This window comes from Falco punctatus (assembly GCF_963210335.1).
Source record: "Falco punctatus genome assembly, chromosome: 13".
Taxonomy (NCBI): Eukaryota; Metazoa; Chordata; class Aves; order Falconiformes; family Falconidae; genus Falco; species Falco punctatus.
In genome coordinates this window covers 6,994,820-7,019,367 of record NC_137593.1, presented here as the reverse complement: position 1 = coordinate 7,019,367, position 24,548 = coordinate 6,994,820, and the positions used below count along the sequence as shown (strand labels likewise).

Below are 24,548 nucleotides of genomic sequence, written 5' to 3'. Positions count from 1 at the left end.
CCCCTGCAGAGCAGCCAGGCTCTGGCAAAAAAAACCAGATCTCCAGGGACTGACAGCAGGTACCCCTAGTATCCATTCCATTTCCCTAATGAACACCCATGCTCAGTTTTCACCCTTTTCCAGTTTTTAGAAGTAGCATACACAGGAATAGGCCATTAAATGGGCACAGATTTACACACTGAAGTAACATACAACAGTTTGTGTATGCGTGTGTATTTTTCCCAGCTAATAAAAATTGTGATTTATCACAATCTGGCCTCAAGATCAAAGAAAATTTGTAACTTAAGTAAAAGGGAAAAAAAAAAAGAAAGAAACTAAACTGTTCCGTGACAAGCGATAGCCAAAGCATGGACAAGGGCAATGACAGCCGGGTACATAATGTTTAAATCCCAAGGGCAGAAAGAAAGTTCAAGACCTCACTCAGCTACTGACACACACAGTAATTTCTAATTATCAGAAACTGCTCAGATATGATTACCACAGACCTAACAAATGATGGTGTGCTTATACCATTAATTTTGGGTTTCCTCCCAAAGTTTCTGCATAGGAATTATATGTTCACATTGCTTTACAGGTAAATATTTCTTCATGAAAAAAGCTGTGGACAAGCATAATTCCCTTGATGGTACAGCATCCTGTTTTCTGACTTACGCAAGTATATAAATATTGTGAATCACTGAGACATAATACCTCTTAACGTAATTGCATTAAAAAGAAAGTGAAGCTCAGTAATATATATTAACAACATTAAGAAACTGATTATCCATGAGGTAAAGAAAGTGATGCAGCAGTGGGTAAGTATTCTAATTGAACTTTTTTCCCAAATCTAGCTGGAATATGGTCTTACCTATGACTGTACCTACTTTTGAAACATGAAATTTTCAAGAAAAATAATGGATGGAAATTGAAGGCAAGCATAACTCATAAATAATATATTTCCATTGTGTTAATGCATAAAAGTAATTGCCACTGGTCACGGACCATTCCAAGAGCTTATACAGGGCAATAAGAAATACAGCTTATGTGACTGATCATGGGAGTAGCAAAAGCAGGGATAACGGCTAGATTCCAGTATTTCACCCCACTACGGCAGTCATGGCAACAATACTTAGAACTCTTCCCATTGTAAACCCAGCAAGGAGATGATTTTTAGGTCTGTACCATTTAAACTACCTGTTTTGCTTTGCAAAACGTCCTGATTTCCCACTTATAAACCTAAATACTGACACAGCTCCCTCTGTAGCAGATGCTGAGCACGCAAGGAAAAGTCTATTTCACCAAGTATGTTACAGCTGTGAGAGGTTTCCTGGCTGGGGAGAGACAAATCTCCCATTCCCTGGTGTTCCCTTCCTTTGTTTTGCCATGTTACTGAATTAAACACCCCTCTCTCATGAATTTGTGCAGTCTGCCCAAATGGCTACCACACTACTCCCAGAGTACATCGTACCACATCAGGTGCCAGCATAATATCTTTCTAACACTCCAGTAATTCCATTTGCAGATCTTTATGGGTTTCAAAGTAATGCTATTCCTGCAGAGAGTTACCCCAACTACTTCCTACAGCGCAGGAACAGTAAGGTCACGAAGCGACTGAGCCGACCCTTGTTTCATAAGCAGCTTCCTTCAACAGCTGTAATATCTGGGACGAGTGTTCGGAGAGTGTCATTTGGCCTCACTGAGTGATTCATTGTATACTGGAAAACTGCTCGGCATTCTTCTGGATGCCTTTGCCGCGTAGACAGGACAAAGCCCCATTTAGCTGGAAGCCTAGCATAGTGGCTTATTATTCACCTGCCACGGCAGTCACAATACTGTGAGGGATTCTAGACAATGGTTAAAATTTCTACCTACTTTTTATAGGAACACACTCCATTTTCTACCTTTGTATCCCAAGGAACAGAAGCTGCATACGGACAGAGCGTAGGGAAACAGGAGTCCTTTCTTTGTGTAAAAAGAAAATAAATTGTCATAGTGCTCTACAAACAGCCATGGGATGCTCAGGGCTCTCTGATCCTGCCTCAGCACCAATCATATGTACTTGAGAGAGAGAGAGAGAGAACGGGGAGGGGGGGAGAGGAGGAGGTAGGCAAGAGATGGAAGCAAGCTACTCAGCCTTCTCTAACCTGTAATTTCGCCTGGTGCTCCTGCAGCACTCTGCCAGCCCTGGTGAGCTCAGTCCCCTGCTGACACCCACCGCGGCCGTGCCAGGGACAGGTCCCACCATGGAGACCCCCATCTTCCCCTCCAGCCTAACTGCACACAAGCTCGGCTGCAGCCGCACTCCCCATGCTAAAGAAAGAGCCCCCAAAGCCAGCTCCTGCAGGAGAAGTAACCCAGATCTGTAAATGTGTTTCTTACCAGCAGCTTTTGCTGTTTGATTTTGGGATAAATATGTTTTAAATGCCACACTGAAGTAAACACACTCGCTCCAAAAGCACTACGTTTAACAGCTGGGTTTTTCCTAAAGTATATTCTTTTCTCAGAGCAGTAATAATTCAATAAAACTAAGAGGTGGCTTGAACAGTTTTCCTCTCAAATGTGTGTCCTGTAATACACTGCTGCACAGGGATATCCTCAGCGCTCTTGTGAAGGCTTTTAGCGGAGAAAGATTTCTACCTCAGCAGGGAAGTAAACAGTACCAGCAGGCTCTACAGCAATACCCTAAATGGCACCTGCATTTAATTTCTACATAGTCCTCACAGCACTTTTTGTCTTTGTTTTGTTTGCCACCTCCTCTTTCGTCAAATTCATCACTGTCACATTTACAGAAGGCGCATATTACGCTGCAACATATATTCTAGTTACGTTCACTTACCGCACGTCTGTGCTGGAAAAAGTCATAAAAAGGTATTTGGGAAACAAATGCTTCAAAAAACCATGCTGCATCCCTGTGGAGATTGCCACCTACTTCCTATTAAGCCAAAGCATGCCATATGTTTTAAGGGCTTTTAACCTCCTTTCTCTCTTGTACAGTTCTGTACTTGCAACCACGCTGCTGGTTCTGCTGCCGTAGGATGTGCTTTTTGCCAGGGGGAAGGGAAGAAAGGGAGCGAGAGGAGGAAGGGATGGAGATGTTACAGCCAAAGGGAGATGCTCGTCTAATAAACCCACAGTATGAGCAGCTATTCCTCTGGCTAAGGTGAGAGGGAAGTATCTGCTGCAATAAGCCTGTCCACGCAGGAGTGCAGGCAGTCACACTGGGGAGATACCCGCTGCCCCCTCTAACAGGGGGGTTCCCCACTCCTGGCCAGAGATTCAAGAAAATGTAATGAACCATTTAAAAATCCCCTGGGGGAAAAGTTTCCACACCTTTCCTCCTGTGCCACCCCAAAAAGCTGGATGAAAGCCAAGGGCCATCACGGGTTCAGGAAAAGCGCGGGCTGTACCCTTGCCGTGAGAGATTATCACTGTCATCACACTGACGCCCGCATGCATTTGTTTGTAAGTCACAAACCTCGCTGTATTTCATGACATTCTTTAAGCCTTCTGAAGCCAAAGCTACATGAAAATTTCAGCTAATATGTTTCTAAGCTTTGTGATTGCTGAAAGCGTCTTGAAAAGGTAAAGGCAAAAATCTGGGGAAAAGGAGGCAAATTGAAGCCATTCAACATGTTTTTTTCTATAATCTCAAATAGGAGGCAAGGTGAGGGTGACAAGTAATTTCCAACTTTCTGTTCTTAGAGGAAAAAATCAATTTGTTAGTGTATTTTGCTTTAATTAATAAGAACATCTACATAACTCTTTTGTCATCCTTACTTAAAATTAATATTACAATAACCCCACCCCCCAAGCATTAAAATAATACATGTATTGTGCTCTTTGGTATGTTTATTTCACATGCACAATACGTGCGTTAGTTACAATGCTAATTAGAACTTGCACTGTTGTACTTTCTGATATTTAAGAGCTTTAAACTAGACTAATATTAGTGTGGAAGATCAAGTAGATAATTGTCATTGTGGCTTTCTTAATCCAATGTTAATGTAATCCATAAGGAAATGTAACTACCTCTCCTCCAGAACACCACCCCAGAACTCAAGTGAACACACAGTACTCTTCAGGCAACAGCTAACACAGGAAAATTATATATAGAGATTTATAAATTTTTTTTTAAGAGAACAGCTGGATTTTATCTTTGAATTATAAATAATGCAAAAAAGCATATTTTAAAAGTGCATTTTCTGCTGTGAGAAACACGAAGAGAATCTACAGAATATTACTATAGAAAACTACAGAATTTAATAGTTCATTATGTCACTTTAAAGGCTTCTTAAAAAAATCCTTCTTCCTCTACTGCAGCAGATATCTTTTCTGTACTAATCACATAAACTCTCAAGTAAATCCCTTTGATTTCAAAGGGATGAAGATTTGAACCTCTTTTTGTGGTAGTTTACAGGAGTTTTTCTGAAACCCAACATAGAGAGGTATATTCTTATTTCCATACAAATACGCATATTCCTGTTCTTCCTCAGAAACATCTCCTGTTACATTTCCCACGTGGTTATCAGATTTATAGGACCTGTAGGGACCCTTTGTCTGCATTAATCTCAAGAAACTATATTGAAATCACATTAAGGTTGCTGAGTCAAAGACCAGGAGGTTAGGGAACACCAGAATTAAGTTAAACTAATTTAATCTGGCTCCTTATGCAAATGCATTATGAAACAGTCTGCAGTCTTATAATTACATGCTCACATCTACCCCATGCCTGCTTCAGAGCAAGGGGGAACATAGGTCCTCCATCAAACAGCTGCAACAACTTTATTTGCCAGACAAAACCATCCGTTTCTGCCTTCTGGCAAACAGCTACGAGGTCTTCACTGAGCTTTGCCCACAAAATTCAGCCTGAAGCCGATACCAGCATAGATGGTTTTAATTGCTCAAACTTAAACTAAGAAAAACAAGCAAATGGGTAAAGCAATTCTACCTGTAGGAATCCCTACCGTCAGTACCTGTAATAAATCTGGGGAGCAGCCGCATGCCATGACAGGGAAGCAAACAGGAGCCAGGAGTGCCACGCGTACCAGCTGGCACCCATGGTCCAGCGCAGCAGGATGCGATCTTAGTCAATCTGCCACGAGTGAGAATTACATCACAAAGCACCCTGGGATTAGAGGTGTTGCTTTATAAAAATTTAAAAAAATAAGAATACAGCTGTACAGCATCAACACAGTGTGTTCCATGACTGTGGTGTATCATAAATTATTAATTGTTTTGGAAGTGTAAATATTTATGGTTAGTGTTCAAAGACGGCTGCCTTCCGCTCTAGTCTTCAGCTTTACATTACAGTTTGCTGCTATCTACACTTAACCTTCAGTCTGATTTTCCACTGTAAATGACAACTTTTTTTTTTTTTTTTGTAGCATTCCTACCATAATGTTTGTTGTGACTTTTGACCAAAATTTTCATTCTATAAAGAAATACGGAGAGGCAGAGTGAGTTTAAAGATGGTCTGCAGAGGGGAAGAAAAGAAACAAATAGGATGTGCCCTTCTTTCCCTCTGTTATATGTCAGAGGTTTGCTTTCCTTTTCAAAAGTTTCAAAATATACAAGCTCCTCTTGTTGTTTTTCACAGTAAAAATGTGGCCAGGAAAAGTCCACAGCAGCCAGGAAAATGAGAAATTATATCAACTCAGAGGCAATCAGAGAGCCGAATTTAACTTCTGAAAGGCAGAATACTAAAGGCAAAAAAATATTTTAGACAACCAAAGTCCTATTCCCTTACTTAAAGGTAGGACCCCAATGCAGATAACTGAGGTATTTTTCCCTGACCCCTAAAAAGACCCCTAAAATCTCTGGGATTAGCTAAATCAAATATTCCCCTCTGTCCAAGATAAGCAAAAATAAATTTAAGAAGATTAAATTTTAAAACCTTTCAGTGGTTTTTACACACATGAAGAAAATCACTGTCCATTTTTTTCACTCCTTTCCAAATCATATGTGTAATAACTTTTTAATATTTCTATTAGGCACTTCAGCCAATATACCTCAAATTACCATGATAAAACCACTAAAAGATACATGTATATTAATATATAAATCTTAGATAAATACAAATTAAATATAAATAAATACAGAATACATTTGTGTTGATATAAAACACCTGCTTGCCCTACCATTGGTAAAACACCACCACAGCTGGTGGGGAAATTCTGCCTTCCCCCTCCCCACAATTGCTGCACAAGTGAGCATTTTTTGCTTTCCCTAAAAAAACCCAATGTATCATAAACTATGGCCCAGAACAGTACAGAGGGTGTGGACAAGAACACTGACACACCATGGCAGAAGCACTTCTGAAGGCTGAATCATAATTATAGAACCATAGACTGGTCTGGGTTGGAAGGGACCTTAAAGCCCACCTGGCTCCAGCCCCCTGCCATGGGCAGGGCCACCTCCCCCCAGCCCAGGTTGCCCCCAGCCCCGTCCAGCCTGGCCTTGAGCCCTGCCAGGGACGGGGCACCCACAGCTGCTCTGGGCAGCCTGGGCCAGCGCCTCCCACCCTCAGGGTAAAAAATTTCTTCCTAATATCCGATCTAAACCTACCCTCTTTCAGTAATCCTCAATGTTGCATTGCTATAAAATTTTTGTAGTAACAGAGGATTAAACAGGGTTTTCCTCTTTCTTTTTTTTTAAGAACTTCACACATCTTTATTCCTAAAACTATCTGTGATGTATAAAGTAGCAAGGACTTTTCAAATCTAATTATTATGTTTTTCTGACTCTTCTACTTTACTGTCAGTCTGAGGAACAAAAATGAAGAAATCGGTTCACTTTGTTTTCAGTTGGGTCCAAGTTAATTTTCATCTCAGACAACCCTGTGTTATTGCATGACAGAGTATCTGAGATACAGAAATCTAAAGAACTGTAGTTTAATAAATATTAATAGGGGTGAAAATCCATAAAATTCACTCTTAGCTTTTATTTTTATATTGCTTTGATTTACAAAACCTAAAAACTCAACTTCATCTAGCAATGGTTCTTTAATAAACAACATGTCTTTTCTATATCACCATTTTACTAATTATTTCAACTAATAAGGGTAAGACCCAAGCACAAAGTAATCAGTAGGTTACTACATGTCTGTCTTAAAATTATTTAACCTGAACACCATTTTGTTAAAAATGTTTCTTTCTTCCTGCTTAAAAAAAAAAAAAAAAAAAAAAAAGGGACAGAAATTAAAATCTACATCTGCCTCCCGAAACTGTTAGTACCAGAATTTTCAGCAGCTATACTGCACTTGAAGCAGAATTTTACCACTATAGGCACTACCATATGCACAAATACATGGATGTATCCAAGAATGCAGTCATATCAACAACATATTTAATTTAAATATTGCAAGTTATTGTAATTGTGGAAATCAATAAAACATACTCCCAAAATAGAAAATGCCTGAAAGATATTTCTTTTAACCTTTATTTGTAACCTTTTTTTTTTTTTTTAAGAAAACTAATTTTTTTTACTCAATGAGAGTGAGTGTTCTTCTGCTATTCACAAGAAAGGAGGGCAAGATCACGTCAAAATCTGGATTACATCAGACTGGCAGCAAGATAAGGTCAATTAGGGATCAGATTTTTGCTAATTCAGGTCTCTGGTTTATTACTGTGAGGAATTACTCTGATTCACTAAAAGAGAGCAAATCAATAAAGCAGTTCAACCCTGCCTACCACAGACCATAAAATGAGTGTGGCTATTGAAAAGCCATGCTCACAGAAACGCTGGCGTTAATGCAGTTGTCGCTGTATGCCACACAATCTAAACCTCTACAAAATTTCTGGGCCATTAAGATAACATAGAAAACTTAAAATAAGTACAATAATTTTGTCGCATCTGCTGCCAGAACAAATGACCTGATGACTGCAAGAAAGACATAAAAGTCATTTTAATTCTCTCTCCTTTGAAGGAGGTGTTGGCTCAAGCCAGACAGGCTGGATTCAAACCTGAGTTTTTGCAGAGCTCAAGGTGAACCCCAGATGTGTTGTTAAGGCCCTTCTCTGCTTTCAGTACAGTCAGTTATCAGGGATATCAGCTCTTCCCATAAAACCGCTAAGCACTTAACATCTGCTTGAACAGTCAGCAGTTTGGGCGCCTTGCTGGATCTGTGAAGTCTCGCACCAAAAGCAGCTAACAAATAATAAGCGCTTGCTCTGTGGAACAGCGTTTCATCAGTGCCAGGTGCAAACCCAGAAGATCAAAAGGAGGCGTGGGCAGTGTTCACAGTTAGCAAAACACTGCATATTCCCCTCTTTTCCAAACTGAAAGCATAGGGATAGGGACAATACGGTTTGTTCTGTGGTTTCAGCATGTTTAATGCTACAATTCAAATGTGAATCTAACTTTTGTAGGACTGTTTCCTAATTTTTTCAGCGTTGCATGAATGCCTTTCTAAATACATGCAAATATAAAGCTGTACAGGTGACACACTAAAAATATAATTGAAGCTGGTGCTTTCATAAAAGCAATTAGCAATCGCTCAGGTTGCAATAGATGACAGCCTCAAGAGGATTGCTGCCCCGGCAGGGAAGTAACTGCAACTTACTTTACAGTCAAATGTTCTGTTCTTTAATGCTATTTTGTTATAGCAGACAAGTACAAGGTTGCTGATTATGTATTCATTCCCACATTCAGCTTTTGGCTGATCTTTTTGTCCACAGGCTTAGTTGTATATACTCAATACCTGTGCCTGAAAATATTCCCTCTTAAAGTTAGTGAAAAGACAGTTGCAGAAAACAGGCAAATGCAAGTGCAAGGAGGGGTGGCCAGCAGCGATGTCTTTTTAGCTCAGAGCGAAAGTACATGACCACACAAATATTTGTCTTGCCCAGAATTCATACAGAGACTACAATTAGGCCTGTTTTATAACAACATTATAATTAGACTTACAGACATTTTACAACCACTTTAAACTGCCAAAGTAATGTCCAGGGGCTTTCTGGTCCCTATGATCTTCCTTCCTGTTTCAGCAAGCTATGGGACAAATCCTGTTCCGGGGACAGTAAACACAATATTACCAACAGGCAAGCCTTTAAACCCATGCCTACCTTGACCTACCCCTGGATAAACCCCGGGCTGCACAGCCGCTCTCCTCAGGCGCACGCTGAGGTGAGGGCCCTGAACGCGCACGGACCAAGCCCCTGGGCAGACTCCGCAGTTCTTCAGCACGATGAACGGTGCTGGATCAGAAAATAAGCGATGCCTGAATACGTAGTCAGAAGGGATTTAGAGCAGCCCTTTTTGCTGACCGGAACAAGGTGAAATGGTATGACACCCAGACACATTGGGATTTCGAGGCAAAAATTGTTATTGTAACACAGGTGGGTTATTTTTTTTGTGCACCAGCTGATTATTCTATCATATATTATGTCATTTAATATTCCGTTATTTCAAGTGACCTCCATAGCAGCAGTTCTACAACGCGGAACAATTGCACACTACCACACAATGTGTAAAGCCATATCCTGGGGAATTAATGTCCCAGTCTGTGGATGTCTGTAAGCTAAGTCTAGCCTGCTCACCTCTGGTTACTCCGTGTGGGTTAGATACACTTTTACTCTTTGTACTCATTCTCTCATGCATCTAAAAATAAAATCGTATTAGAAAAAAAAAAAAAAGGGGGGGGGGGGGGGGGGGGGGATGGTACTCTACATGAGGTTAGAGACTGAGTTTGAAAAACAGCTTCAGTGGGCACCTGATGCAGCACTGTGCCACCACACTGCTGCCTCTGGGAGGGACAGAAATACAGTGAGCCCACAGAGAGCTCTGTGCTAGGGGCTGAAGTGGCATTAATCCCTCTGGAGGGGCCATTTCCCATTGTTTCATATGACTCTTGGAAACAGTCACTAACTGGCTCCCACATGAACTAGCCATAGTGGAGAGAGAGAACGGTTCGATCATGTCGGCCTCCATTCGAAACAGGCACTTGCCTCTGCCACCCTTTGAGTTAAATGATTATATTCAGGAGCAGAAAGAGCACCACTAAGACGCTGAGTGGTAAACACACAAATCAGGTCAATCCTTTTGCTTTCCTTGTAATCCCTCTACGTTATTTGTTACTGGCTTTTACTGCTGCCTCTTTCTCCTCTTCGGGCACTCTGTGCACGCATCCAAGCACTCTTGCTCTCCTTCTCCTTCACGCCATGTATTACGGCAATCCCTTCTTATCAAAACTCCCGCATTCTGCACTACTTTACTACATCCATTCGCTTTATATCTTCACCTCTGTTGTCTTTTCTTCACTGTAAATCCTCTAGAGCAGGGAACTTGTTTTCTCCAAGTTTGTACTGAAGCCTGTAAATTTACGGCACTGTAGGAATGTTTGATAACAGCACGTAAATAATTAATAAAAGCTGCAGCAACTCTTTCTTTTTCCCTATTTGGAGGCTGCAAGGCAGCAAGACAAGTGGGAGGCAGAAAATATTTCATGGGCTAAGATAAGACGTGATTCTCACCCTATGGGGGGGTAACTGACTGACTAATACTTGCACTTAGGAAAGACTGGGATTAAGTTGTGCAGAAATTAAAGATGAGAAGCATTGCTTCAGCTACATGAACCATAAAAGCAGCCCAGGAGCATCATAAACAGCACAGCCCCTAAAAATAAACACATGATAAAAAGAATGGGATGTCTCAGTTTCAGCTTCACAATGATATGGATATACAGTTTCTTTCCCTCTCTGTGTGTGACTTCACAGAAGTTCACTCTTTCATCCTTGTTTCTCCACCTTCACGGGAAAGGAAAAAAATTAAAGGATATAGTGGCAATGAGGAAACATCAAATAAAGACCAATCAGACACAATAAGACTATGCAGGAAATAGAAAAAAGTACAGAAAAAGATAAAAGATATTTGCTATTATAAAAGAGTCCGTGATACAAGACAGATATTTCAAGAAAACCAGAATGGAGAAAAAAGGAGCAAAGAAAGATAAATTATATCTATGCATCTCAGGCAAAATTTTCAAAATCTACCAAACATTCAAGTCTCTTGAATCTTTCTGTAAGCTTGTATCTGTTCATCTTTTAGAGACGGGAATTTGGGCCTGGAGTTGTAAACCTTGATTTGAATTTCATGATTGACTTGGGGGTTTTGGCCCCTTAGTACAAATGGATACAGGTCTTTCCATTGGAGCACAATGGAAAGGACTTTATGGATTTCTGTGCCTTCAAAATAATCAATAATATAGTCCTGACGCCTATGTCAGTTTTGCCACTAAATTTCCTGGTTTATGAAGGCAATCAAGTACTTTGGCACCAAAGAATAGTGACTGCACTCAAAGAAATTTGAACCTGAAAAGTGCAGGGACAAAACCAGAAGTCACTGTGTCTAGCACTGAATGTTTAATCAGGCAAAACATCATAAAAACACAGCAAAAAAAGGGCAGTAAATTACTTGATTTTAGTGCAGTGAAGTCTTCAAAATTAGTTCTCTTTTAGAACAGAGACATAATGACTAGCTTCTGAATAGATATTGGCACAGCAGGGCACACAAAAGCCCTGATTAGCTTCTGTATGATGGAATATTCAGTTAACATTTGTTCTAATTTGGTGTTGATTTCTGACCTTTCCTCTTTGACTTTAATTGGTCAAAATGCAAACCTTTTTTAATGTACTTAATACCAGATAACTGTTTCTAAATTGCCAGGATGCCAGGTCACATGCTCCCGGTAAAGATGGGGAAAAAGGAACTTCACAGTCTTTCTTGTCACTTTTTCAACTTCAGCTAACTCTGAAGTAGCAAACAACATTCCTAACAGCTGCAACATCGCTTGCAATGCAACAGATTGTGAACTAGTCTTGGAGAAAGAGGAAAACAAACCCATGAGATATGTTACATCAACCCTGATTTGGATGTCCTTCACCTTCATTGAAATAAGAGCAAGTATACTGCAATTGCAAACCTGTTCTTCTATGCCAGCACTCAGTAAGAAAAAAGCATGATACGATCTTGCTCTAGATTTTAATATTAATCAAAATCATCAGAAGCTTCTTTGTTAAATCCTAAGCCAGTGATAATCCTGCACGTTTTTCACCTCGGCATTTAAAGATAATAATACAGGAAAATATCTGATGATATTTCAGCAGTCTAGCTGCTGTTGTAATGCTGTAGGAGAGCCTCCTCACTGATTGATTTATGTCCACAACTCCTCTTCCAAGAGATTCTTTCCCAAATTAAACATGCTAATGATTTTCTATGCAAAATTTAACAACCTAATAGGCTGAACAAGTTGAATGAAAATACACTAATTGTTGCCTTTGATGTATACCATTCTGCCAGTTCTCTCATGAAAGCAGTGTATTAGCATTAGCTGGAGTACTTACTAAAATATACTTTAATAAAGCAAAGCTCACATATATATGTATATATACACACACGTGTTAAGAAAACGACACTGCAGGCTGCAGAAGACACAACTTCAAGACTTAGGACTGACACAAATTGCTATTATGCACTGGAAAATCATTTTCACAAGAGCCCTGAAAACAAACTACTAAAGAATGAATCACAAACCTTTATTTGAATTAGCTGGTGTTGGTTCATAACACTGGGTCTGTGCAATAGAAGTGGTCAAAATAAGATTCCACCATCAAAATAATAAACACAGAATGAGATAAGAGAGATAATAAAAGGCTGGTGAGAGAGCAGAAGGCTTCCTGCCTAACCCCAGAGATCTGAAATGAGCTCCCCCAAGAAACTGCCCAATTGCTTTATAAAGTAACATTTCCACGAGCGTGGGTTTTTTTCACCTAAAGTACAAGCAATAACGTGGTTTAGCCCATGACCAGCATCACAGAGAGAGCTTTGCTGCAGAAATTGCTTTATTCTGTCCTCCAGCCCAGTTCTGAGCGTGAGGCTTGGCGCCACTGCGGTCTTAACACATGTAAATAAAGCAGAGGCAAACAAACCATAAAGGAGTGTAAATACTCTCTAAAGAAATAGAGGGGCACAAGATTACTTTCGATCATTTTGTCTTTAAGAGTTTGCTTATAATGATTTGATAATCTAATCTAATTGATCTCTCCAAGTACTTCTATGGCTCTAATCACTGTAGTATCTGATTAGTGGAACAGATCCATACTTTATCTCCAGATTTAATAACTAAATCTATACTTGAAATAGAGTCACACAAGTTCACCAGAGGGAGAGGACCAGATGCTGCTTAGCCTTGGGAGGAGAGGGGGGGGCAGAAAAAGGCTAGTGAGGTCCGGAATGACTGGAAAGGGACATTTGGGTTTGTGTCAAATCGTGCCTCTGCAACCAAGCTCCGTTTAAACAGAACGTTTTAAACAGCACATTTCTGGGGTTACAGAAGTAAAGCAGGAATGTGACTTAACTAATGGGGGCAGAACCAAAAACGAGCTACTGTCTGTGGCGCGCTCTCCTTCAAACTGTCTCCTTGGCAAGCATAAAGTAAATGTAATTATTATTACCATTTCTTTGTTCTCTTCCAGGCTTGCACTTCATCAGCCTGAAAACTATGATATTTCCTGAACGTGTTTCAATGGCTTCTTAACCTTTCTAGCTCCTGAGTGCCAGCACAATGTCACGCTGCACTTAGAGATCTCAGCAGTGAAGAGGTTAACAGCCAAAATTATTAACAACAACAACAGCATTCACTGAGCCAGATAATCACTCACACAGAGTTTCAACCCAAAGTCACTTAAGATTCCAAAGAAATCACTGTATAACTTTAAGGAAGTGACAGCATTTAGAAGAATATTCATAATTCAAACAACAGGCCAAAATCCAATTTACTGCTGAGTTTATCTATTTTTAATTGAGCAATATTCAGGGCTAGCCTTTGCTTTACCTTAGGTCAAACCTATTTTGTGACAGGTCCTCCAACACATGCCCAGGTGCTGGACGGAGAGGGGTGACAGCCAGACCACTTGCACAGTGCAAATATCAAGCGTGGAAGGGATATGGAGCATTTCTTGTAAATTATTTGTTTCTTCCTCTCTCATTTGACTGCTGCTGCTTTGTTGTGCTGATACTCAGCCAAACTAACTTGTAGCTGAGTATGTCTAAGCTCCAGGCAGAAAAACAGCACCTAATATATGTTAGCAAACTATGGAGAGAAAAATAGTTTCTGCCACTAAAAACTGCACAGTGGAATTGTGCACTGCCTTGTTTTTGGTCTTATTTTGCCGAAAGGTAAATAGCCTTTTAATCCTATTTCTGTGCCTGGTTTGCACGCTGCCTGGCAGTGTACACCTGCTTCGCCGTGTGTGGCAGGAGGCGCCTTTGCTGTCAGATCCCCTCCCTGCTTCTTTCAGCTCATCTTCTGTCTCCCAGCTCACCTCGGCAAGCAAACGCCCCGCTCGTGCCTAAGCACATTTCGGCAGCCATCTTTCACAGACATCAGGAAAAGAAACAAAACCAGCCTGTCAAAAACACAGGACTGTTTCACAGCTCAAGAGGCAATGTTTCCTTTCACATACAAACAGCACGGAACACAATGCACACAGAAAGGGATTCCTGCTAAGAGGCCCAGATTCAGGATGGAGTGGGGGTAAGGATGACTTTTACTGTGATCCTTCAGCAATCATTTGCGTCTCCATAAAACTCAAGCACCCATTTCCCATGACCTGGTATCATGATGTGTTTTTGGCCAGGTAATACCTTCAATACTTGAACCGCAACTGCAACACTGCAAGAATTGCCAGTTAATCAAGGGTTTCATGGCACTTTAAAGAAAAGACAATTGATGCATCTTCTGTTTCTTCCTTTATGTGAGACTTCATCTATGGAGACTTCATATAAAAGAGACTGCAGGTGCTTCAGTACTTAAGTATGGCAATTATTTTCTGTTTCAAAAGTTATTGTTTCCAGCAAAAGTAATCCATTTATCATTAGCAAACAGCTCAGTTAATGACTGAAAAGTGTAGAAAACAAACTTGATTCTCTTTCCCGTTCCATATAGCACAGCTGTTAATTAATTCTTACGGGGAGCTACTTCATTTGAGTTTAGCATCACAGAGAAACAGGGAAAGGACGAAGACTGTGATATCTAGGTTTATAGCCCGACAGTTTCTTGTGAAATTTCCCAAAACAAACCTGTCTCTACAACAGCCACACACAGCAATATTTCATGGATCCAAAGCGCTATATAAATCATGTGGCACTGTCATTAACAAAAGCAGCCTCAGAGCAGGTAAATGTGCAAAGTCTTCTGTTTGGCCTACATGAAGATCTGGCCTTCAGCAACTAGGTTCAGATTTTTAAAAGTAGTCTAAAACCTTATTGGCACTTTAAAATAAATATGAAAACATATGATCCTAATATTATTTTGCAATCAAGTAAGACAAATTGTACTAGCTTTCCTTTGAGCTTTCAAATCTGTTTGACTGTATACTTATACACTTACACATAGATAAACATACATTTCAGATTCCCTTACCGCTGGGGCCATCTTGTTTAAACGATTGCTTTGGGAATGAGGGTTCTCAGGGACCAAATTCTCATTGGTTCAGCTAGATCCAGCTGAATGGTGAATGCTGTGTCCTGTTTGCCTGCTCACTACATTAATACTCACATATTAGAGATCGAAAAACAAAGAGTAGCGTTGGCAGAAACTAAAACCATCCCTGCCGGGGACTGGAAGGCACCTTGACAGCAACGGTGATGTTCGGTTTCTGGTTATAGGGCAGCAAGCCCTTCAAAAAGCACAACCACCGTATGAGCAAACCAGTTCTTGTGTTGGCTGCCACAGCAAGGAACCTTAACACAAGATGGTACAAACAGGGAGCTCTTTTCCAGGCCATGGATGGATGGTCTTTCTTCAGCTTGGGGCACAGTAAGGCATCTCCTGCCCCTTGGAGCTTTGTGTCTGTCCTTTTGTGTGACATTAAAATTCTGCATTTAGAGTAGACCCCGAAAACACTCCTTAATCAGGCCTGGGCAAAAATGAGCTGACGTGAATTAAGTGAATTAAACAGGTTTGTCTACTCTGCCTGAACTCATCTAAAGTAACTGGGAAGAATGTGCATGAGTCATTCCCCTAACAAAACTGGGAGCAAAGCCTGGAGGAGGAGTCCCAGCTGGTAGGTGGGAGGTAAACAGCCGGGTGCAAGGGAGATGGGAGGCCCCTCCAGCTGGTTTGCATGTAGCTCCAGCCTGTCCAGAGCCTCAGCCCGACAGCGGGGTGCTGGCTTTGAGAAGCAAAACCGAGGCAGATGTCATGGTAAGGGTGGCTGCGTGGCTGCCAGTCATGCCATAGGTACACTGTTGTACACCCATCACTTAAGAACACACTGCATTAGAAGTGAAAAAAACAGAATGATAAAATAAGCCGTAGAATTATATATGCAGTACTGCCATTTTCCATGACTTTTCAAATTAACTGAAGGAAGAGAGATCGTCTGCACACTACAGAAGGTTGACATGACAGAGGGTGAGAAATCTGGAATCCTGAGGTTTTGGTAGATTCTGGCATATGTTGTCCTTGCCCGTCATTCCCCACCCACTCTGGAAGAGAGAGAGGGAGATGCTCCATAGGGTTCCTCGGTATCAGTGCTGCTTAGTCCACCTGCTGTGCTTCATGTGGTTTGCGTCACATGGATCCATGCTACACAAGGAATTTTTTTCCTCTTTCCCAAACACCTGCAGTCACACTATTTGGATGTTCTAATGTAGAAGCAGATCATTAAAACTCAGCATAAAATGAAAACCCCCTTAAATTTAGTGGACCTTTTTCATCATCTTGAACCAACTGTTGCATAGGGTTTTCCCTCTGTATAGAAGAGGGATGTCTAAGTACAGACTGTGCTTGCACATAGATTCTATTTGCTCTGCACTGAGCCTTCTAGAAAGATTCGGCAAGCTGTGCAATCTTCTTACACAATGCACCTTTCCATTAAAAATCTGCACAGTTTTTAGGTGTAAGAATATAGAGAACAGAAAGTGAAGACAGAAAGGCAACAGAGACAAATCCTTTTCCATGAGCTCTGTGAAATCTTTTCTCAAAATAACTTTGGAGGGGTTTTACTGCCAGTTCATAATATGGATGAATCACTTCTGATATTTCTGATAAAACAATATTCAAAACTTCAAAATCACTTCCAATTCATTTATGCCACCATTTAATTAGGGCTTCTGCAACATGTTACAAGGACGTCATTATCCCCTATAATTGTATAATAATTACAATCTTTAATGAAATAATTGCAAGTACACTAGATGTGTAGATATAATTATGGTAATTACATAAATACCTGATTTTCAGCTAATAATTAAAGAAGGCCTTTACAAAAAGGGTGAAATTTAACAAATGGAAGCTTTCCAGAAAACAAATACAAATAATAAATGGCTGTCTCTCTCCTATAGTTTTTGCCTTACTAGATATCTCTCTATATATACACTACATATATGATTTTCCACACATTATAAAATAAAGAGTAAAAAAAATATTTAAACAAATATTAAACCATATCAAGATACCTCAGTACTTTGCCTCTGCAGGGCCTGATCTAAAACCCCTGACATCAGTGTAGCTCAAACCTAATAATCCCGTGATAACTCAGCATCTCACAACACACTGAATTGTAAATTGCTGTCGAGAGAAAGAAGATGTGAATAGTGCCCACAACAGCATACAAACTGTATTCTGATCCCTCTGCAACATAAAGGGAAGATCCTGGACCATCATAAAGTACTTGGGAAAAGGTCCACATGCAGAGGAGGTCCCTGACAGCTGCTGTGGGACTGCGAGGCTTCCTTCAGGGCACAGCACTCCAGCACAGCTGCTGCTAAAGCTTAGCAGTCATACCGGCTATCATCTCCCAAAATGTGTCTTTTGGGTCAAATCTACTGGCTATACCACTGCTGAGACAGAAACCCTGCAGAAGATTTATTTTCCCTCCATCCCCCTTGGTTGACAGACCTTTACAAGGCCATGGTATTTCAATAAAGGAACTTCTTCCAGATCTTTATCAGCTGAAGAACCCAAAGTTCTTCAGTCGGGTAACTTTCCTTCTCCTCAAGCACATTCCTAAGACTCAACTTACTCTGTCTTTACTGTACTATTTGTATGAATAGGAAAGGCAAAAGCCACCCTCAATAAAAATCATATAGAAAATTCAGCCAGGGCAGATTCCGATTACTGCTCTGATAGCATAAAGGGATATTAAAAGAATTCCCACAACAGAAGAATTAGCAACATGATTTACTGTTGCTGCTGAAATATTTCAAAACACTTTGCTAAAACTCTGGAAGGGGAAATCAGCTGCCGCATCTGCACTATGCCATTTCCATGCATCCTGCAATTTCTGCCTGCACCCCGAGCAGCCCTGAGGCAGCTCTGATTCCAGCCAGTGACCACGCTGGTCCCAGCGATGCACTGGCACATGGGTGCAAATGCAGCTTCAAGTCAGCTTTGCCCCACTTCCCTTAGCCTTGTATTGTTCAGTGCTGCTTCTTTACAGGATAAATCATAATTACAAGTACGAGAAAGTGAAATAAGAGACATTAATATTAAAACACAAGGAAATGGTTTGATATCCTGAAAACAAATCTCATTTCTGTTAAGCTCATTAAAGCAGTTGGGTTCTGAATGCAGACTATAATTAATAATACTATACATATCAAAGTAGAGAAGACATGTAAATTTGACAACATAAAGTAAGTAAAAATGAAGAGGGCTGAAGAATTATAAGTGAAAAGAATTTGAAGAAAATTGAAATTGTACTGGAGCAATATTCAAGTTATAAGCAGATTATTAACATTAAAATTGAGATGATCCTTAACAATGGTTTGACACATGTAAGCATCATGTTTCAAGCTTAAAAAACTATGCCAAGATTACTAAAACTATTTGTATCCGTGTGTTTTATAAGGAGACAAAGAAATGAAGAGCATGAACACAGAGATGGGCAAACAATGGGGAACAATGGCACGGAAAGCAAGAGGGAAAAAATAGTTATCCTAAAGTCATGTGAGTTCCTCAAATGTTTCTCTGAACCTATACAAATATAACAATGTAGCTAATTTTTATAATATTTATCCATTCTGGCTTTAAATGATAAATTAGAAACTAGCAAATTGAAGGGAAAACCATCTCACAGCTGTTTACTGAGTACAACTGGTCCAGCCCACGAAAGGCCAGGGGAAGAAGCACAAACCAGTTTTATCTGACTTAGTATTATCAGGCTATCAGTACTATTTTAGAGCCTGTGTGTGGGAGGATGTAGAAAATGAAAAGCAAGCAGTAAAATAATGGACAAGGAATGGAATTAGATCAGAATTTAAGACCTGTTAGAGCTATAAGCACTGTCAAGGTATATGAACAAGGCAATGACAGCACGACCACTGTGTGGTCAGCAAAAGCCCAGAGCCCAAACAACCAGACATTTACAGAGGACTTTGACCAGTGTTGATGGCATTTAAGATGACTGGAGTCTTAAAATGCAGTCTGCAAAGTCTTGTATTGTCAAGCATTGGCTCACCCCGAAAGAGGACTGGAGGAAGTACATCAGAGTTTAAGCATTTTATTTTATTTCAAATATGACATAAACCTACTGCATATCTTTGAAAAATGCTGCTAACTGACACTAACAGCTTTAGATTGTGAAAGGATGAAAAGGTCTGTACAAGACAATGTTTGCTTCATTATCTTTTTCCATGTATTACTAGTATAATAGGAAATGCCGCAGTGGTATCTGAGGAATGAGAAACAGGAACACAGTGCTTCAAAAAGGAATAGAAAAATAGAACGATCTTGGCGTCTTAGTGCATAGCACGGGAGTTCAGGATTATGGACTGCATTTGTGCCCGCTGATACCGCACGGATGAGCTTTGGCCTCACAAAGCCAGAACGAGGATGCGGGCTCTTCAGCCAGGAGCCAGCGAGGGTGAAAGGGGGAAAAATTTCAAATATGTACAGGCAACGACTGACACAATCATACTACAAGCAAATAATTCGTCATGAATCTCCAAAGTGGCCTAATGAAGATATAGATCCTTCAAAATGGTCAATGTACACCAAAATATGCATGAAGGTACCTCTGCGGGCATTGGCACTCACTCTCAGGCACCATGCGCCCTGGCAGGGGTCTGTGAACGCATGTTCTTAGCCCAATGGCAATGCAACATATTTTGACGTAGCTCAGTGTACAGTGATAGAGGCTCACACCTGAGTTTTTATACTGTTTTATATGGCCATAGAGAAATAATACTTCAATAATTTTTGACAATAAGCCATCTACAAGTCTTGTAGGTTGGTATTATTTTCTACATTGCGTATTTAGAAAAAAAGGCATCTCTTAATTGATTGACAAATTTTGCCAGTGGAAATACACATTTTCACAGGTCTCAGCCTGTTTTTTTCTGGTTGATTTCAGAACTGAAACAGGTATACAGAAAGAAGTTCATTTAATGAAGTTCATAGGAACTGCACACATTGCATGAATTTCTCTTTTCCAAAATTGGATGATAAATAAAGAGTTCTAGGATAGTTAAATGGAGTATTGGAACCAACACCCAACAGAAACACAGGGTAACAGGCTAAATTTCTGCTTAGATTTGTAAAAAATATTTCATATTGCTAAGCTTAAAAGCCTTGAATTTATCAGTGCCATTTTAAGAATCACTATTGATGTAACATATTCTCTATTGAAAACAACAATGATCAAAGCAGGATGGGACTATAGCACCGTGATTTGTGTTTCATTTCCAAGAATGTATTTGTATGTATGTATATATGTACCTACGCATCCATAGTAACCACAGCCATAACCCAGAAAGTATGGTGTTGGGAGCTTTGCTCTGAAAAATCAAGTAGCCCATTAGGAGGCATAAATATTAATAGAGCTGTCTAATCCTACACTCTCAAATGAGATAGTTCAGATCATGATTCTTTGCATTTTAAATTTATTCACTGCATCGACTAGAATAAGAAACAGAAACCACATGTGAAGAAGTCACTGATGTTGGGCAGTCTCCTGATAGCCACTGCTAATTCCTGAACATAGAAGTAAGGATCAAGTGATTTCTTTCCTTATTCTACCCCCAGTTCTCCTACAGATACTAATGTATCCAAAACTGCCTGTGCCTAGTTCCATACCATTGAGTCTATATCATACTCTCTACAAAAAGTACACCTCCACATTTTCGCATTACGATATCTGCAGGCAGTGTGAAGGCTTCAGTACAGGTTCGTAAGAAAGTGCATGCTATCATCCCACGAGCTGAACACACGATACCTGGGGCTTCTTTTAGTGGTCATATTAGTGATCTCTTTCAAATTTTCTTTACGTAGTTGTCATTAAAGTAGGAAATTCATGGTGCAAACTGTTACAACGCACAGAAATGAACATAGAATATTAAACAAACACAGACATGCAGCTTAAGCAGGATGTGCAGACCCCCTCAGGGATTGTAAAATACCCTGTCCTACCGCGTACCATTCCAGATCCCAAGTAAAATACTTTTGCTTTGACTATAAAGTCAGAGAGACCTGAAATACCAGAGTGCAAAACTATTCAGGTATTCCCTAGAAACAATGCAAAAGTTTTTCAGGAAATTCAGGAAATACCACAAAATCAACAATATAATTTATATCAGTCAGTAAAATGGTGTTACCTACAATATAACCTAGGTTCTATTAAGATTCAGAATTATGGAGTCTAGCCTCTAAAACACCAACACTGAATGAATCGGATGCCTTTGCACAGCTTGTCTAAAACCAGCCCTGGCAAACAGAGAGGTTTCTGCCTGTAGGCATCCCCATAATGGAATTAGCAACCTCTGACCTTCGCGTACCTGAAGCAAAAGACACAAAACCAGATCATCTTTCTTTATCTATTGATCAGTAAATTGAAGATGAAGTATGCTGAAGCACAGGCATCCATATTTGCTGTACTGTCTCGTTCCTTCTCCCCCAGCTCCAGCCCATGGCTCTGCCATGCCCGTGGCGTGGGCACCCAAGCCCCACCCGCGGGTGCTGATGGTTATCATGCTCGCTGCAATCTCCAGTGTGACACGTGGATAAATTCCTCTCATTTCTGCATCTACCTTCATCAGATTACTCCCTGTCCTTCAAAATTCTGAATTTTCTCATGTCCTTCAACTGACAATTAAGCATAGGTGCTAATTTATTTAGCTAATTCAATGTATTTCATGTAACAAGAAAGAATGGAACCATATACATGATAGCATATGGTTGTTGGTTCAGACACTTTGAATTTAGATATCCTTTCTTAATTAAAAAGATGGTGTAAAGGTCTGCCTCTTGTTTTCGCATTTTCTCTTTCCAGTAATTTTCATCACTAAATGTAATTAAATGCCTGCAACCTAAAAATCCAGTAAAAGAGAGAATATTGGGCCTGCCTGCTTTCTCACACAAAACCAACGCTATTCCATGCTGCTGTGGCTGCTAAGATGCTGCGACTGTATTGCAACTTCGTTCTACAACACAATCCCTTTTACTACAAGGTATGGGGGCAAACCAAGCCAAGCATAACCTTAGGTTGTATACAGGGGAGTAAAACATGAGTTACCTGGGGAACAAAGACTACTACAGCTATGCCAGCTGCCCCGGCTGAAGGTATTCAGGCATTCTCTGCGCTTGTCAAAGGGAAAAGGTAGGTTCTGCTGCCTTTTATTGTGCTCTCTGTGCAATGAATTTAACTGGAAAGGTACCTACTGAATTTCAAATAGCTCTCTCTATTCTCCTTCAGGCTCGCAGGACAATAAACATGACTTTCTCATCTACTGGGCTCTCCTGCCCTTTATTTTTTCTATTTTTCTAATATTTTTTTAATATTCTCTCATAGGAAAAGATACTCTCTGAGAACAATGATGGAGATCTGCATCTTTATTTATGACTTTGTGAATCAGTGTCTGGGTGATAGGAAGTGAAAGTTGCTCAGCTAATTACACATGCTTGATGAACTGCGTAATAACTGCTGCAGCACTGCACGTTAATTGAATGCATATAAATGACAGCAGCTATTCTAACTTGAATGATGTGTGAAGAAATGACGTTGCTCAGAGTACCCTGATTATCTTTGTTTCAGACTTTGGGAATCCAGCTCAAGCAATTGTATTTTTACAGCACTGAGCAAAAACTCCCCAATAGAAAACATTAGCTGTTGCCTCAAAGCCTGACACTTCACAAACAAACTGCCCAAAGTCACTGAAAGTGGGTTTAGACATCTAAAAAAGCATACACTGAGCAACTATAATTAACAATTAATAGTTAACAACTAGCAACAACTAACAGTCAGTAGGAGCTATAAGAGCAAAAACCTTGGAAAATAAGGCCACCTTCATTTAGATGTCTAGATATCACCTTAAAAACCTAATACAGGCTTTACAGAGTTCAATTTCACCCAACTCTTAAGCAATTTCCTACTATGACACTTTCCTAAAATGTATTTATTCTGGAATAGCAACTGATGCAAAAAATATGGATTACTGCTAATGAGCAACAGTGTATGTCCACACTACTCTTTGTTTACCTTAAAAGGTATTCTAGATTCAAATGTAGTCCATCTATTAACACATCATTTTAAAGAAAATGATACAGAAAAATAATTGATGTAAAACAAATGTGTATAGTACAAAATCAGTACTTTCCACTAATACTTTAAATTAGTATGAAAATATACCTTCTACATCACATACCAATTGCTTTGGGAATTTGCAAATGTTCACAGTGAAATCTGCAAATTCTCCAATACTATCTAACACGAAAAGTGTAGAAGCCAAGTTTCCAAAGCTTCCAAAAGCAGCCTTAGTTTCCAATGTACCATGTCACAATATTTTAACATTTCCCTACAACCCTATTAAGAGATTCTCAGTTTTACAAAGAGAGCTGTAATCACATAATAAAGGAAATCAACGCTCACTCTTAGAAGCATGTAAATGAAAAAAAAGTTGCACATCTGCATTTCAGGAAAGTTCTCACTGTTCCAAGAAAACAAGGTGCCTCACGTAGAAAGGCAATGCAGATTTTCAGCTCTGCTTTGCCATAATACATCACAGCCATTACGCTACACCACTGGAATACAGAGCTGCGGAGCTGTGCCAGCAACTTCAGTGGCAACAGCCCCAGGTATACGAGCTACCTCCTATGCACGCATATGCAATGTACCGTATCTACGTACGAGTGACAGGCACTCCTCTGAACCACGAGGCCGAGAGAGAGAAGCTGCCAATAAGGTCAGTATGAGATAGTGCAAGAGAGATGAGCAGGTGCAACTGAGTTCAGGCTTTACAAATGTTATCTTCTCATCTGCTGTACACAGTCCTCTCTTTGAATACCTTTCTAGCTTCATTAGGACAAGAGAGTTCCTAACAGTTCACTTCATAGCATCAGCAAATCAGCCTCTTTCAGCTGTATTATTCGTTCTTCCTTTGCAAGGTTTCGATCTTTCCCCCGTATTTTTTTTTGTCCACTTTATACATACCTCCTTTTCTACAAATTTTCTTGCCGGGTTTTCTGGCACATTCCTTGGATATTCTTTTGACTGAAAAATGAATAGAAGACTAGAAAATAACATGGAGCTCCATCACAGACAGTAGGAGCATGCAACACCACTATCTAACTTAAA

At 40.1% G+C, this 24,548-nt stretch overlaps 1 protein-coding gene across 8 annotated transcripts in view; it reads right to left on the bottom strand.

Annotated features, from left to right (window-relative positions):
- The window catches only part of NLGN1 (neuroligin 1), a 427,968-nt gene that overhangs the window by 305,724 nt on the left and 97,696 nt on the right, over nucleotides 1-24,548 (bottom strand). For 4 of the 8 annotated variants that reach the window (XM_080409539.1, XM_080409537.1, XM_080409540.1 and 1 more), the window contains one exon: nucleotides 24,405-24,464. The exons of the other annotated variants lie outside the window; for them this stretch is intronic. In XM_080409539.1, the coding sequence (XP_080265665.1) occupies nucleotides 24,405-24,464 (60 nt within the window). The remainder of the gene's footprint in view (nucleotides 1-24,404; nucleotides 24,465-24,548) is intronic. 8 annotated transcript variants of the gene reach the window in all.